This window comes from Thamnophis sirtalis, unplaced genomic scaffold, assembly GCF_051295495.1.
Source record: "Thamnophis sirtalis isolate CommonGarterSnake01/CBP01778 unplaced genomic scaffold, rThaSir2_p1.2 scaffold_10, whole genome shotgun sequence".
NCBI lineage: Eukaryota > Metazoa > Chordata > Lepidosauria > Squamata > Natricidae > Thamnophis > Thamnophis sirtalis.
The window spans coordinates 18154273-18171327 of record NW_028261390.1 but is presented as its reverse complement, the minus strand read 5'-3'; the positions used below and the strand labels follow the sequence as shown (position 1 = coordinate 18171327).

Here is a 17055-nt window from a genome sequence, read left to right as displayed (position 1 = left end):
TCCAGGGTGATTCACTTTCACCTCTTCTCTTCATCATCGCAATGATCCCACTATCAGTAATCTTAAAAAAAAAATGAAATTAGGCTACCAAACAGCCAAAGAAGCTGAAAAAATTTCGCATTTACTATATATGGATGATTTGAAACTCTATGGAAAGTCAGAAATAGAAATCCAATCATTGACAAACACAGTCCGAGTATTCAGCACCGATATTTCAATGCAGTTTGGCATGGAAAAATGCACCACTGTATCCATAAAAAGGGGCAAAATCACTGCATGTGAGGGAATTGAAATGCCCAATGGCCAATTAATTAAATGCAAAGAAAATGAAGCCTACAAATACTTAGGCATTCTGCAGTTGGATAACATCAAGCATGGAGAAGTAAAAACTATTGTCAGGCGAGAGTACACCAACAGAGTTAGGAAAATTTTGAAATCTAAATTGAATGGTGGAAACACAATCAAGGCCATAAATACCTGGGCAATACCAGTTATAAGATACACAGCTGGTATAGTTAACTGGACACAAGCTGATTTGGACCTTTTGGACCGAAAAACCAGGAAACTAATGACAATGCACTACAGTTTACATCCACGTGGTGATACTGATAGATTATATCTGCCCCGAAAATCAGGTGGCAGAGGATTATTACAAGAGAAGCAAACAGTTGAAGAAGAAAAACATGCACTGGCTGATTATTTAAAAGAAAGTCAAGAACATCTATTAATCGAAGTAAAGAACAAAAATCTACTGAAGGCCCAACAGACGAAACAAGAATACAGAAAACATGTGATAAAATCAAGAATGGAGAGTTGGCAGAACAAAGCACTGCATGGCCAATTTCTGGAAAAAATAAAAGATAAAGTGGACAGTGAACAAACTTGGTTATTGTTAACAACAGGTACATTAAAGAAAGAAACAGAGTCACTAATCCTGGCTGCGCAAGAACAAGCTATCCGCACAAATGCCATTAAGGCCAAAATCGAAAAATCCTCTGATGATGCCAAATGCAGACTTTGCAAAGAAGCTGATGAAACTGTTGATCACATACTCAGCTGCTGTAAAAAAACCACGCAGACTGATTATAAATTGCAGCACAATTCAGTAGCACAAATGATCCATTGGAATTTGTGCAAAAATTATAATATTAAAACAGCAACAAACTGGTGGGAACATCAGCCTGAAAAAGTCACTGAAAATGAGATGGTCAAGATCTTGTGGGATTTTCGCATACAAACAGATAAAATACTGGCACATAATACACCAGACATCACACTGGTTGAGAAAAATAAGGTCACAATCATAGACATCGCAATACCAGGTGATAGCAGGGTAGCTGAGAAGGAACATGAAAAAATCACAAAATACCAGGACTTAAAAATTGAAATTCAATGACTATGGCACAAACCAGCAGTGGTAATTCCAGTGGTAATTGGCACACTGGGTGCTATTCCAAAAGCACTGAAATTACATTTAAAACAGTTAAAAATTGACAAAATCACCATCGGTCAAATGCAAAAAGCCCCACTGCTTGGATCTGCACGCATATTACGAAAATACGTTACGACGTCCTAGGCCCCTGGGTGGGGCCCGACTAGTAACCAATGCCAAATCCAGCGAAACAACTGGCCGCTGTGATACAATTGTATAATAATAATAACAACAACAACAACATAAAGCACACACAATGAATAGGTATACAGGAGATATAGCCACTCATTGAAGTTTGTTTTTTGAGGATCCTCTCCTTCACCAGTTATCTTTATCAAAACAAAAAGGAATATCTTTAAGTATTTATATATACTTGAAGAGGAAGATAGACATGCTACTTCGAATATATAGTATGAAGCTTCCATTTGTTTTGAATTCAGAGCCCTCTTTGGGATTAATTAGGAACCTGTAGAGGACATTCTCTCTGGATATCAATTGCAGTATTTCTAATGGGAGCGCTTGCTTTCTATACATTAGGCTGCTCTTCGGTTGAAATCTGAGCCTGTGCTCTTATTTCCTGCCTTCTGAAATGAAGAAAAATCCTGATGTTATGGAAACCCTCCCAAGGGAGGTATGCTTGCCTCTGCTGCCACTTACCTTCCTGTAACTGGGTGAGACTGTCAAAATTTTATTTAGTTGCCAGTGCTACTGCTGATCAAATATATTCAATGCTTATTTTTAGATTTAAGTTTCAATGTCCATTGCTTTATTATCATATGTTATGCATTTATCTATATGCTCACAGATATAACTCTATGCTGTTCTCCAGGACTAAAAATGTGGAATATACTTATTTTATAGAAAATAAAACAGAAAGAGCCCAGCCTTTTCAAATAATTTTCACATTCAGCAGCTTGCATTTGGAGTGAGTAATGATAAAACCTTCAAACTGTGAGATGCAGTATGTTGACTTGTATTTCAATTTCTTGATTATTTATTATTTAACACATTTGAATGCTGAGCACACATCAATACATACATAGGAAGTAAGGAAGGAAGTAAAGGTGTGAGTCTGAATGTGAACGAAAGAACTATAGTATACCTCAAGCAACTCTTTATTCCAGCGCTATTTAGAGAAGGGGTACCCAACACCCAGGCTGCAACCCATTCCATGGTATAGGGTCGCCATTCACGCTCATGTGGAACTATCCATCTCGCCCCCCGCTGCCACCACTGCTCATGCATAACCATTCCCCCCCCCCCATTGCTGGTTCACAAAGCCGGAAAAGTTGGGGACCGCTGATTTAAATTCTTTACTTGACACAAAATGAGATAGCAGAAAGGAAGCTAAAAGAACTAGATTACTTGGCTAATTACAGAGGTTTTCAGTACAAGGGATTGCTGGTGAATGGGTGCTAATAACTTTAGTTTCAATAGGCGATTTCTAGCTCTTGATTGGAATTCTCGTTGTACGGTTGCCAGCTAGATGCCTGTAGAAATAATTTTAGCACTGTTCTCATATATTTATGAACTGATATAATCATTAGAACCCTGGATCAGAGAAGCATCAATTACTGAGGTATATTGGTTACCGAGGAACAATCCTTGTTAATGACAGCCTCAAGTAACAGAGTTCTTTCTGAGAAAAACTGGCTGGAATCTACTTTGTAATCTTTTCAGGAACAGTTATTTTTGTTCTTTCAAAATGTTTAAATCATTTTTTTTTCTGCTATTGTTCTCGGTTTTTGTAGTATTTCTGTTAGTACATTCTCTTTTTTAGATTCTGCATCAGGTTCTGCAAACAGTTATTATTTCAGTTCCATTTATAGTTTTACTTCCATTTGGTAGACTTATTGCTTCCATAATCATTTATTGACTGAATCGTATGGTATGAAATTGAAAGGAACAATCAAACTTACTGTTCTGAGCCAGGGCTTGAAGGAGACAATCCAAACACCCCTCCAAGCTATCAGCTCTGCTGTCAACAGCTGTTATCTTCAGCTTCTTCAAGGCGTCACTTAGATTATCTGCTTGGATAACACGAAAGAGAAAAACAAATTCAGTGCTATGGCCTGTCAATCGTACCTTATGGAATTAAAGTACAAATCAGCAAAGATAAGGTGAGGCCAAGAATGGTTCTGACAAGGGACCATAACTCTTTCATCTCTCTTGTTACACAAATGCTAGCAGGGCAGGAAGCTAAAAGGAGTCTAGTTCCAAAGCAGCTTTTGGTTTCATACTGTAGAGAAGATATTTTAAAAAAATCATACTTATGCCCATTTTTCTCTAAAAGGAACACAGACTCATACTGCCTTGAGAAATTGTAATTTGACTAGAATCGAACTATGATTTTTCTCTGAGAGGGTATTTTAAACCAAGTGTCTCCAATACAAGATACTTTGTATTTTATTTAATTCTGATTTTTCCAAATTATTTGTTAATTATTATATGCATTTCCCAATTTCCTTGTAAGAGCAAAGCAGTACAGAGACGAGGCCCTGCCTTTGTTTTATTCAAGTAATAACATTCTGTGAGCAGAAAAATACTGACTGGCCTTAAATTATACAACAATTGCAAGGTCAATATGTACTTGAATCTCTATCTCTTTGATTTCAATCCAATGCCTTAATCACCACATCCCATTAATTCTTATACAATTTCTTGAAACACCACAGTAGAAGATCTTCTATGACTCCAGAGGAATTGTACTGAATGAGCAATTGCCTAATCCTCTGTCTTTATAGCACAAAGATACCAAGAAGCCTAGAGGATGGGGAGGAATTGGCTTTGACTCAACTCTAGCAAGATGGAGCAGCTCTGGGTTTTCAGCCCTTGGGTCCAGATGATATTTCATCTTTGACTCTGGATAGGATATCACTCCCCCCAGTCTAAATTGATGCGCAATTTGGAGGTCATCCTAGACTCACAGCTCCTGCTTAAGGATCAGATGCCAGCTTTAATGGAGCATGCACTTACAGGAGCAATAGAGATAGTTTGGATCACAGTTTTCCGATAGAGAGCCCAGACTAAGAGACTCTGATGTTCAGAGTTGTAGGTGGTTCATGGTTCAATGTAACATGTGAATCAAGACATCACTACAAATTAACCTTGTTATTGCATCTACAGATAATATTACAAATGACCCAAAACTGTAAACTGTTGGATCGATGGGATTCCAAAGAAGATATTATTGCACACAATCATTAACAGAAATTATTTCTGGTAATATCATCTTCCACATCTCCTTTAAGTTACATGTTCATAGTTCATGTGTCTTGGAATTTCCTATGGATTATAAAAATATAGTGAACAGGGTTTGGTTTTGGATCATTGAATTATTTACAAGAATTGACCAGAAATAATTCATTAGTAAGTATATATTATTTGAGGGAGGAAATACTTTGTTTACCAACTTCACACAATGAGTATTTCTTTTCCTTTCAATTTCAATAGCACTTTCTTCCAAATAAGGAGAGTTAGGATTACAGGCTTTGTAGGCATGGAATCTGAATTATTCCTTGTGTCTTTTTAAAAAGACCAGACCACATGTAAAGATAGTCATCAACTGGGGGAAAAAATTGAACCACAGCTGTTGCTACTTTTTATGTTTCTTGATTAAATAGAATGTATGACAGTGTTCCTATTTCCAGGCATGCTTTACCAGGGACCTTAATGTAAAACCACGGGAAAGTCCAAATTGAAACTAGCCATCTGCTTTGTTTATTTCATCACTGAAACAGCAGTATTTTTTTTAAAAAAAAAAACTTAAAAAAAACTTTTCCTTCCTTCAATGATCTTCCTTATATCATGACTTAAACTGTGTAGAATTACCAATATCTTATTAGGTTTTACAACTTATTACCCAGCGTTTTTAATTCCCTCAGGGTTAAACAGCAGTGCAGAAAGCTGCTCCCCTTCTTCTTATATTAGGCCAGGGTACTTGTGAAATTCAAAATTTTCCCCTACCGGTTCTGTGGGCGTGGCTTGGTGAGTGTGGCTTGTTGAGCAGTCATATGATTGCATGGGTGTGGCCAACTGTTTTTTTTTTAACTTTTTAAAGCATTTTTTTAAACTACCAGTTCTCCTGAACTGGCAACTAAAAAGGCTTTAAAAAGTTTTTTAAAAGTTCTGATGATCACATGGCACAGCATTTTTTACTACCGGTTTGGCCAAACCATCCTGAACCGGTAGTGTTTCACCCATGGGCAAGGGTTCCCAACTGTGGGTGAAGGAGGATATTCCAGGGGGTGCAAAAACTTGAATTCAGAAGTTTCAAAATTATAGTGTATGTGCATAATTATATGCATATAATTATTTACTTTTATAGCTGGTTCGAGAATATATCAGAAACGTTCTAGTGGTGTGGGGTATAGAAAAAGTTGGGAACCCCTGTATTAGGCTATAGATATCAAGAAAACCCTACAAAGATTCGGAAAGATTTGCACACACACTTCCTTTCTAGTACAATTCTAAGAACAATTTCCTACCTGTACATCTGTTCAGAATCACCTTGGGTCATAATTTCAAGTACATCTGAAATTTCATTTTGCTCTTAGCTGGATCTAGCAAGTCTTAAATCTGAGTATCGTCTTGCAATCTTCCCTGTTTCCTAAACATCTGATAAGCAGGCATATATCAATATAAAACCAACACAACAGTGGATACTTCTCTTCTTCCATTAAAGGAAACAAAATTGTAGGTACCTTGCTGGTTTAAACTATCAAGTATACGGTATATCTATTTGTTTTTATTAAAAAAACAATTTTGTTTTACCTGAGGAACAGAATTTTCATCAGTTACACATTCAAAAATAACTCAGCATACAATCTAATTTCATAACAGTCACTGATTCTAATATTTTTGGCAGTCTATGTGGATTCTCCATATAATACTGTAAAATGAAATGTTCATATTTTAGAAAAGGAGAACTACTTTAATAAATATAAACATATAAAATTTATAAGAACATCAAAGGATAGTTTATATTATATGAACTCCCTTAGGCAAATAAACCTGCCTGGATTGCATATATAAAAAGAAACTCTTCAATTGTTTGGATATTATCCTTGATTTTTTTAAGAAGAATTGAAAGATGATTCCAAGTACTTCTTAGAAGAGTCATTTACTTATGTCCAAAGTGGTAGTTATAACAAGGATTATTCAGGAGTCGAGCATTGTCTTAAGAAGAAATGTCTTGAATAAAACCAAGTTTTATTCAAGTGAGACCTTCTAGAAAACCTTCTTTATGGTGCCTCAATGATGCTATTGTTAAATTAGAACTGATGAGGTAAGCCATTTTATTGCCAACCCCGCCTCCCCATTTCAGAGATGACAGTGAAATTATTTCGAGAAAAATGGAATTACATACTTACATGTTCTTTTCTGCTTATTAATATTTCAATGTTTTCATGCACCAAATCCAGTCATTGTTCTTCTAGCCGGTTTACACACACTCACTCACTCACTCACTCACTCACTCACTCACTCACTCACTCTGGCTATGTCAAGAGTGCAATTCCAGAAATGTACTCTAAATGTAAGATAACCAATTTATGTATGAGTTAATTGTGATCACATCTGCTTTCTCTGTATGGGTAACATATCCTAAATACATAGCATCAACTGTCATAATGCTGTTAATGAATGAAACAAGCAGACATTCCTGAGTTACATTCTTGAAGTTTCTTGACAATGGGCCACACAAATGATATTTGTATTAAGATTAAATTCTTTAGATTTTTTAAAATCTAGAACCATAATTTCACAAAAAAGCTGATTATTATTTCAACTGTATGCAGAATTATTTTTGAAATATTAGCAACATTGCCAAACTACTATTTTGTAGCTAAATTTTAAGATTGGATGTTTGGGTCAAGCCTCAAATGCCGGAGGAAATGCTTGGGAGTTAAACCATCTGTTGCTGGTAGACTTGTTACTTCTTACTTCACTGCTGGCACCTGTTTGGAGTACTTTTGTCACTTTCCAACCTTACATTGGTACCTGAAAGTTAATGTGCCATTGGGCCCATTATAATATAAAGCAAATTTTCTCCATGTCTATGTGTTCTAGGTGTGAAAGTTGGACCATAAGAAAGAATTGAGGCCTCTGAACTATGGTGCTGGAAAAAACTCCTGCAAGTCCCTTGGACTGCAAGGCGATCAAACCTAGAGGAGACCAACCTTGATCGCTCTTTAGAAGGCCAGATCCAATACTTTGGCCACCTAATGAGAAGAAAGGACTCACTGGAGAAGAGCCCAATGCTGTGAAAGATTGAGGGCAAAAGAAGAAAGGGGAGACAGAGAATGAGGTGGCTGGATGGATTCACCGAAGCAGTCGGGGTGAGCTTAAATGGACTCCAGAGGATGGTAGAGGACAGGAAGGCCTTGAGGAACGTTCTTTGGATACGATTTCACAACTGACAACAAGGTTAGTGGTGTAGGAATTTGGAAACCTATATATCCGGATGGTGCCAGCTTTAGAAAGGTGAACTTAGAAAGTCTAAGCTAAAATACAAACGTATGTAATATCCATTTTAATTATTTTTCCAACATTCATGATTTTATATAGCTTGTGAAATCAAAACTGCACAAATCATATTATTAGTTAAGTTTATTTGTAGTAGCCAGTTTATATTGCTTAGTATTTTATTTGTACTGTATCATCTGAGATTTGTTCAATGACTTGTATTGAAATAAACAATAGATTATTCTAATGAACATACTAGTTCTTTTCTTTTCCTTGTCTTTTGCAGTACAATAATACATAACATTGTGATCAAGAAAAGGACCACACTGTGAACACATTCCATTCCTGCAAATGGTATTTTGTGCCCTCCTGTTCTCTCTGGTGGACACAACTGTGAAAGAAATAGAGTTACTTCTTTTTAGAAAATTGTGCAATGTGCAATGTTAGGCAGAAATATATTTATGTATCAGATATCCTTGGATTTCTCTATCAAGATCTTCATCCTTTCTCCAGACAGTTTCTGTTCTTAGAAATGTCAAGATAATGTTCCAGTCTGATTTCTGAATTCAGAAACAACATAGCTATATCCGGCTTAGCTTTATATGCCAACTAGACTGTGGTGAATTCTTGCTTAAGCAAACTGGAACGCTTTGAAAAAAAAATGTGATGACAAAAATTATCAGTGTTATCAGTATAAAATTAATTCCCTTTTTCAAATAAGCCTGAGAAAATTAAAAATCTCTAAGTAGTTTAGCTTAATATACCCAATTCTTTTTGCTTTTTAAAATCAGCTATAGAATAATATAAAAAATATAGTTTTCATGTTTATTTACATTTCTCTCATTTATAACCTCAACAAGACATTCATGCTTCATTTGTCTTCATGAAACCCTCAGAAGCAACTGTAGATTGAGCTTGACTTCTTCAAGACCATTTACAAACTCTTGATTATCAAAAAACATATAACCTCATAAAATACATATTTATATCCTGGACTCCTCACGCCCTGGACATAAATTGTTTCAACTTCTAAACAACGCTATAGGGCACTGCACACCAGAACAACTAAAGCACAAGAACAGTTTTCCCCCAAATGCCATCACTTTGCTAAACAACTAATTCCACAACTGTCAAATTATTTACTAAGACTGTATTACTATTATTCTTATTCTCTTTTTTCCTAGTACCTATCTCTTCCCACTTATGACTATAACCATGCTGCTTGTATCTTTACAATTTACATTGTTTTATTTGTTTCCTAGTATGATTTGATTGCTTATTAGTAACCTATGACTATTACTAAGTGTTGACTCTTATGATTCTTGGTGAATGTACTCAATTTTATTTTTTCTTTATATACAGTGAGAGCATATGCACCAAAGACAAATTCCTTCTGTGTCCAAACACACTTGGTCAATAAAGAATTCTATTCTATTCTATTCTACTCTACTGTTACGTTTAATTTGTAGTTTAATTAGCTACAAGTAATTTTATATAGACCTCTATTTTAAAAAGTGGTTTCAGGGAATATGCAACAGAAACCCTTGATTGGGATACAGTTAGAAGGCAGAATTATATAGATTGAATGAAGGTCTTTATTATCCATTTATCCAATAGGAACTGAAGATCCTAGCTAAGTTTTCAAACTTGATTTGATCACACTTTAAGAGACTCATTTAGAGTTAGCTTTACTATACAATTTACAGTTAATGGAACAAATTTGGTTCGGAATACTATCCCTTTTTTTCTCTGATCTGCAAATATATGTAAGTTATCAATATCATTTTTAATACTTTATGCTAGTAACACCAACTGAAATTAAAGTTAATTGGCTTAGCCAAGCATGACATTTTAAACCATGGTTTAAAATTTGTTTGTTTCAGTGACATTAAGGCTCAGTTAAGACTAGTTGTAATTTTTCATTGTTTGGACCAAACACTGTAATTGTCAAGCTTCACACCAGGCACTTCAACCAAAATTACAGCTCTTGGGTAGACTTGGCAGAAAACTACTAATACAACTCAGCTTGATTAGAATCTTCATTGCAGATAAGAAATAAGCCTTCAGTGCAATACACAAAGTCAGAGGCTACAGTTTTCATTTCTTCTTTCCGCTGTTCCAAATTAAGGAAAACTTGCCAGGTCTTTAGGTAGACCCAGGAGGTGGGAAAGATATGGTAAATCAGCATCCATCTCTAGTCTTTAGCCTCCAGTCTACAATAGCAATAGCAGTAGACTTATATACCGCTTCATAGGGCTTTAAGCCCTCTCTAAGCGGTTTACAGAGAGTCAGCATATTACCCCCAACAACAATCTGGGTCCTCATTTTACCCACCTCGGAAGGATGGAAGGCTGAGTCAACCCTGAGCCGGTGAGATTTGAACCGCTGAACTGCTGATCTAGCAGTCAGCTGAAGTAGCCTGCAGTGCTGCATTTAACCACCGCGCCACCTCGGCTCTTACAACTTTAGATCCTCAATCCTTACAGAAGTGAATTTCCTTGAAGATGAAAATAAATGTTTTTCATATTTTTTTGGTGTGGCTACAGTAGATCATAAAGGAATGAGGACAGAGAAGTGCAGAAGAAAATAGCAAATATCAATAGCCTTATCTCCAGAATAGTTACAACAAAAATTGGCTTTCACATAGCTTTTTATCTTAACCTAAAATGTGTTTGGCAGCCTATTTTTAAAAGATAATTTTCATAAACTGATTTTTAGCCAACTACAATATATTTTGTTTCAATTAATATAATATATAACTGTATGGGATGGTTCACACATTTAAATAAATACACTCACCATGACATAGCTTATAAGGTAAAAGGAGTTTTTATCAACTCTAGCAAACCTCTGGAGAAGCAAAAAGCATGAACGAATAATTAACTGAAGTCTGGGGATATTTAAAATTGTTATTAGTGTCGAACAAAATCCAAGGTAATTTAAAACACATGATCACAGCTAAATCTAAATTGGTAAAAATGGGCATCTTAGGAATGGCATTAGTTTCATTCAATGGCATAAACATCAGAATATATTTGTTAAAGGAAAATTATATTTGTTCTGTGTGACACAGTACGTCTTATCAGAAGATAAATAACATTAAATTATCTCAAGCAATTTGATCTTTATGCCACTTTTCTTACTGAATGAATTATGTATATATAAAAAGTAAAATGCCATCAATTTTTTGAGATCCCAAACATTGATAGATTATGATGCCTGAATAATGGAATTAATAATATGCCATCCACAGTAGATTCTTACTGTCTATACTTCTTCCGCAAAGACTTTTCTCCTCTGCAGAAAAGAAGTATTTCTTTTTAAGGCCTTTAAAACTACAACAACTACAAAGTTGTTAGAATTCAAGAAACATCTTGGCATGAAAATTCATATGCTCCAAAGGAAAATACAAACTGAAATTAAAGGTTACTTCACTCTTATCATGGGAAAATGTGCAATAAGGTCAAAAATCACGTATCTTGTTTTTAACAAAAACATTATTTTAAATTGGAGTTAATGTGGATTGAAGGTAGACTACTTTGTTACTAGAAAGACAAAGGAAAAGACAAAATTGCCAGATACAAGCAAACTGCAGCAAAATGCTCAGTGACCACATCTGCCCTATTCCCACAATTTCTGAACATCCTGGACCTATACTCTACATCAATGATGATTAACCTTTTTGTCATCACGTGCTGAAAGCACACGTGTGAGCTCACACCCATAATGCAATGGGCACGCCTTCCCTGCGCTCCCACTTTCCCCGCATTTGTGTGCGACCCCCCTGTGCCCTGTTTTGGGCCTAGTAGGCCTCCCTACAATCTCCTGGGACCAAAAATGGGCCATGAGGGGGCGCCTCACCCCCTGCACCGCGTTTTGGGCCTAGTAACCCTCCCTGCAGCCTCCTGGAACCAAAAGCGGGCCACAGGGGGGGGGTGCACTGCACCCCCCTGCATGCAATCCCCCTGCACAACCCAACACATATGCAAGCGCCTCTCCCACATGTGCCCTGCCCCTGCATAGGTGCAGCAGAGACCCAAAAATCAGCTGCCTGGCAGGAGGCACATATGTGGTGGAGCTGAGCTAGGGCAATGGCTCGTATGCTCCAAGAGAGGGCTCTGTGTGCCACTTGTGGCACGCCTGCCATAGGGTCACCATCACGGTTCTACTTCTAACATGAAAATTCCCCAAATGAACCCATGAATATCAGTGATGTCCAAAACACGCCTCTTAACAACCATTTGATTTTATGCCACTCCTGATTTTTTTTTTTTTAAGTGGGTGGCTGTTTGGAGATATTCCCATCCACACTCCCCCCCACTCATAATAGGTAAAGATAACTTTGTAAGAGTGGGTAGAAGGGAAAGTTTTTACATTCTGATAAATAGGTGGGTTTGAATAGCTGTACCCACCCTTGCAGCAACTCTGTGAAATCATTTTTGCTTTCAAAATTTCAAACGTGCCCACCAGCCTCTTTCCAGAGGCTCTCTTTCCAAATTTGCTTTTACACAGTAAATTCTTAATGCTACAAATCAGTGGTGGGATTCAAATAATTTAACAACCGGTTCTCTGCCCTAATGACCATCTGGGTAGGTGGGGTTCGGTGGTCATGTGACTGGGTGGGCATGGCCAACTCAAGGTCACTCAGGTCGATGGACGCTTCGCCTTAGCTGTTACAATGTAATAAGGGTTAACCGGAGAGGCAGTTTCTGTAAGCAGATCAGTAAAGATTAGGCTAGAAACAACACTAGATTGTTTCCTTCCTGCCTTCCTTGCAGGATTAGTCCTGTAAAGTGGAAAAAAACAAAAGGAGATTTCTTCCAACAATCGGTTTTCTGAATTACTTGGAAAGTTACCAACTGGTTCTCCCAAATAGGTGCGAACTGGCTGAATCCCACCACTGCTATAAATGAATTTATAAGTTTCTTTCTAGAATACATTCTGTGTCAAGAATTATTTATAGTTGATTCATAATAGATCAACACAGGTTTTTATGGACTTCCAACCATTTACCAATACCAAATAAAATTACTTTTAGCGAGTTGAAAACAAAGGAAGTTGTCTCAATTCCCTTAATTGTTTAAAATCTCTCTCTATAGCCATAACTACTGTTCATCTACTTTCAATCAACTATAAATGACAAGGCTATATTTAAAAGAAAAAAAATATTACAATACTAATAGTATGAAAACTGAAGTTCTAGAAAAGGTTACTGGGTATAAAATTAATTCTAAGTAGGAAAAGTCAGCAGTTCATTGCCCTATAGCATGGGTGTCGATTTCATTGAGGGCCACATCAGAGTTATATTTGACCTTGGGGCGCCGGGGTGGGCCTGGCCAACCTGATGCCACTTATGTCAGAGGTACCTGTGGCATCTGAGCGCTTTGCCAGTGAAAACGGGCTCCCAATCTCCATTTTCGGCTTGGACGGCCTCCTGCAATCCTCTGTGAGTGAAAAGCTGGGGACGGGTGCATGCGGCCCCTCCCAGCTTCATTTTGCTAGCAGAGGCACTGTGGGCCAGTCCTTCGCTGTTTCCAGAGTAGTCCTGCAGGTCACATCTAAGCACCCCGTGGGTCGCCTTGAGTTTGACACCCCTGCCCTATAGAATACACATCTTGTATGGTACTACTATCTAGTTATAGTGCCTTTACTTTGTGTGTGTGTGTGTGTGTGTGTGATCCTATCAATATGTCAATGAAAAATATTTTATAAGATAAGCAAGATAAGATAAACAATTTAACAGCAATAGATAAATTTGTATCTAAAACTACTCTCATAATTCTCACTAGATCTGAGTGATATGAATTATCATACACTATTACAAGTATACAACTGTATACTATACACACACACACACACTATTCAACTGCTGAGTGACATAAATTATCATACCCTACTAAAGGACTACTTATTTTTTAAAGATTTTAGACAAGATAGAGACAATGTATGAAAGCTTAGCTAAGTCATATCAATGTTTTAAGATGGAAGAGGAACATTACTATTTACAGTCTCTTGCCTTCCTTTCTCTGAGATAAGCTCTTACAGAACTTTGCTTTCAAACAGTGCCAACAGCCTACTTGGATGGAAAATTTAAAGGATGAACAACTACAGACCATTTATGCATTTGTAATAACCTGCATGTGGAAGATGTGGCCTATTACATCAGGGGTGTCAAACTTGATTTCATTCATGCAGCTCAATGTCATTCGTGTTAGGGGTGCCTGTGGTGGCTCGAGTGCTCTGCCAGAGAAAATGGGCACCCAAGTTCTGTTTTTGGCTCGATGGCCTCCTGCAACCCTCTGCCAGTGAAAATGGAGCTCGAGAAGGCCGTATGCAGCCCACTCAAGTTCTATTTTCCTTGGAGAGGCACAGCGGGCCGGTCCTTTGCTGTATCCAGGACAGACCTGCGGGCCAGATCTAAGCACCCTGCGGGCCGGATCCGGCCCCTGGGCCTTGAATTTGATACCCCTTTATTACATTGAAAACTTTACCAGGAACCTAAAGCTACATTTACTATGCCCTTGTTAACCCAACGGAATCAGTCTAATTTAGAAGGAAAAAACCCACTATTTTCTATTGTCAGAAGCAGATGAACATGTACAAAAAAAGCTGTTTTGTTTGCAATGGCTGCAAGATAGAGAAATTGTGTTGTAAATATTAGAGATGATTGGACTGATAAGGATTGTTACAATTTTATATGAATTTGGCTAAAATCAATGGCTGCAAATAAATGTTTCAATGAATACTTGGATTAATGGTTGCCAATTTCAGCTCATTATAATTCAGATCTCTAGACGTTATTAACCTAAGATCCCACAATCACAGAACTCGCAATATATAATAAAATAAGCTTCTTAGGCACTTGGGAGTCAAAGCTATTTAGTGTATGGCAACTGAAGTAGCAAAAAAGCACTTGCAATAAAAATTAGTTTTGTAATAAAAGATTACAAAAATCACTACAAATCAGACGTAAAATGTATGATCTTGAGTACAATTGTATATCAAGGCAACATTACCAATCTTGGTTGATTTAGAAAGATAAAGAATAGTGCTTAGATGGAACAGCACCTATTTACACACACACACACACAAACACACACACAGAGCCCCAGGCTAAGGTATTAAGGTATTAAGTTCGGCTTCAATGTAACTTTTTAATTTATGGTATAGATGCTAGCTGCAACAGAACTACAGTGCATTCTCAGAAAATTACCTTCTCCTCTAAACTGTACAGTAAAGTTATTTCTCATTCAATGCTGTGAAAAAATAGAGCCCTATCTGAAATTCAGAATGTCATTCAGCAAAAAATAATTCCTGTGGGAAATAATTAAGTACACACCTAATCCCTTTTCCTAATCTCAACAAAATCCAATGTGTTTCTGATTGATTGGATTTTGATTTGTTGCTATCCCAGGCATTCAGTCGCAATTAAAAAAAAACCGCAAACAGGATGCCCTACAAAGATAGAGGAAGAAAAAAAAGAAAGAAAAGAAAGCTATCTCAAAAAGAGACTTTGACTTGGCATGAAGTTAGCTCTGCAGCTGTTGGCTCAAGGTTCATGGCTAAAAAAAGCACAAAAAAGGCCTTGACTAGGTTTTCATATTTTTGTTCACCAAGGTGACAGTGTAATATCCTTTCTTCTACCTTCTGGCAAGCGTGCTAAGTTTCAACCTTGAAAATTTGGACAAGGAACATTTTCAGATTTGTACTCCAGCACCAAAGTGTTCAGATCATTTGCTGGGTGAAACCAGCAACCAAGCAATTATTGATAAATATAAAATACAAGATAGATTCTTCATTTTTTTTCTTAGTGTGTACTTTTAATTTTTTTTTAAAAAAAACCCTTTCTTAATATTAAATATTGTTTTGTTAAAAATAATAAAGATTAGATTAAAAAACAAGTAGAAATCTCTCGTTCTATAATTCTTGTTCTGAGAATTGTCAGTTGTAGAAGTCTTCATTCTGATACCTTTTCACATCCTGCTTAAGCCATGTTCTATCAAAACAACCCCTTTTTTGTCTCTATGGCCTCCTTTGAAGAGATCTGATAGACACATTATACATATCCATTCATGCCTTTAAATTAATGCACAGAAGAGGAATAACATATACACAGGAATCAAACAACTACATATCAGTTTAAGACTGATATCAATGGTGAGTCTTTCCTAAAGGCATTATATAAAATGCTGCTGAAAACCCAGCAAGGGATATACAGTGTCCACGTCCCTAAATCATTCTAGGAAGGTGTCAAAGAGATACCTCAATAGCTTTTAAATTGACTAATTTTCCTCTCTAGTATAGATTTCCCATAAAGATGTTAAAAGTTCTGCATAATCTGGATCCAAGATAGCCAAAATATTGCTTTCTCCGTCAAAGTCTAACGGGCATTTATGTCTTTGGGATGAATTTTTGTCTTGATCATTCCACTACTGTATTTCCCCCAAAATAAGATTGGGTCTTATATTAATCTTTGTTCCAAAAGATGATTAGGGCTTATTTTCAAGTGATGTCTTATTTTCAGGAAAACACAATAATAAATGTATCCGTCTGGCTTATAATCTTAACTAAGGCTTAGTTTTGGGGTAAGGCTTATTATAAGCATCCTGAAAAATCATGCTAGTGCTTATTCCCGGCTAGGTCTTATTTTGGGGGAAACACTGTATTAAAGACACATTTAGTGGGAATCTCGGCAAGAGCTTTCTTACTTGTTCCAAGGTTATGACGTCCTTCCTCAAAGGATATTAAGGTATATTTATTTGCTACTATTCTGCCAGCAACAAAGCAATTCTTATCCAGGCAATAATCTTTGCATTTCAGATGTCTAGCAATAGTTAATGTTAAGAGCTAACAATATTAACATTAATATTAACAGTTAATTCTATTGGGAGAATCAACAGATATAAAACAACTATTTTAAAACAAAATGACACAGTTAATGATGGGGTAAGAAAGAAAAGAAGTATTGCAGATATATTTTGTCTGGATCCCAAATGGAAACAGTTAATCAATTTAACAATATATTTCTTACTGCAATGAATAAAAGAGCAGAAGATTGCAGAAGCCAACACATTTTACTTTTAAATGTATATTTTGTTCTACCAAATGTACACAAGGATTATATATAATTAAATTCTTATTCCAGAGTGTCTCTCTGT

At 36.6% G+C, this 17055-nt stretch overlaps 1 protein-coding gene across 4 annotated transcripts in view; it reads right to left on the bottom strand.

The window, feature by feature from the left end:
• Nucleotides 1–17055, bottom strand: part of RAP1GDS1 (Rap1 GTPase-GDP dissociation stimulator 1) — a 90346-nt gene that overhangs the window by 57798 nt on the left and 15493 nt on the right. For 3 of the 4 annotated variants that reach the window (XM_087724121.1, XM_087724119.1, XM_014055937.2), the window contains exon 2: nt 3352–3462. In XM_087724121.1, coding sequence (XP_087580247.1) covers nt 3352–3462 — 111 coding nt within the window. The remainder of the gene's footprint in view (nt 1–3351; nt 3463–17055) is intronic. The other variant, XM_087724120.1, reaches the window with a different exon arrangement.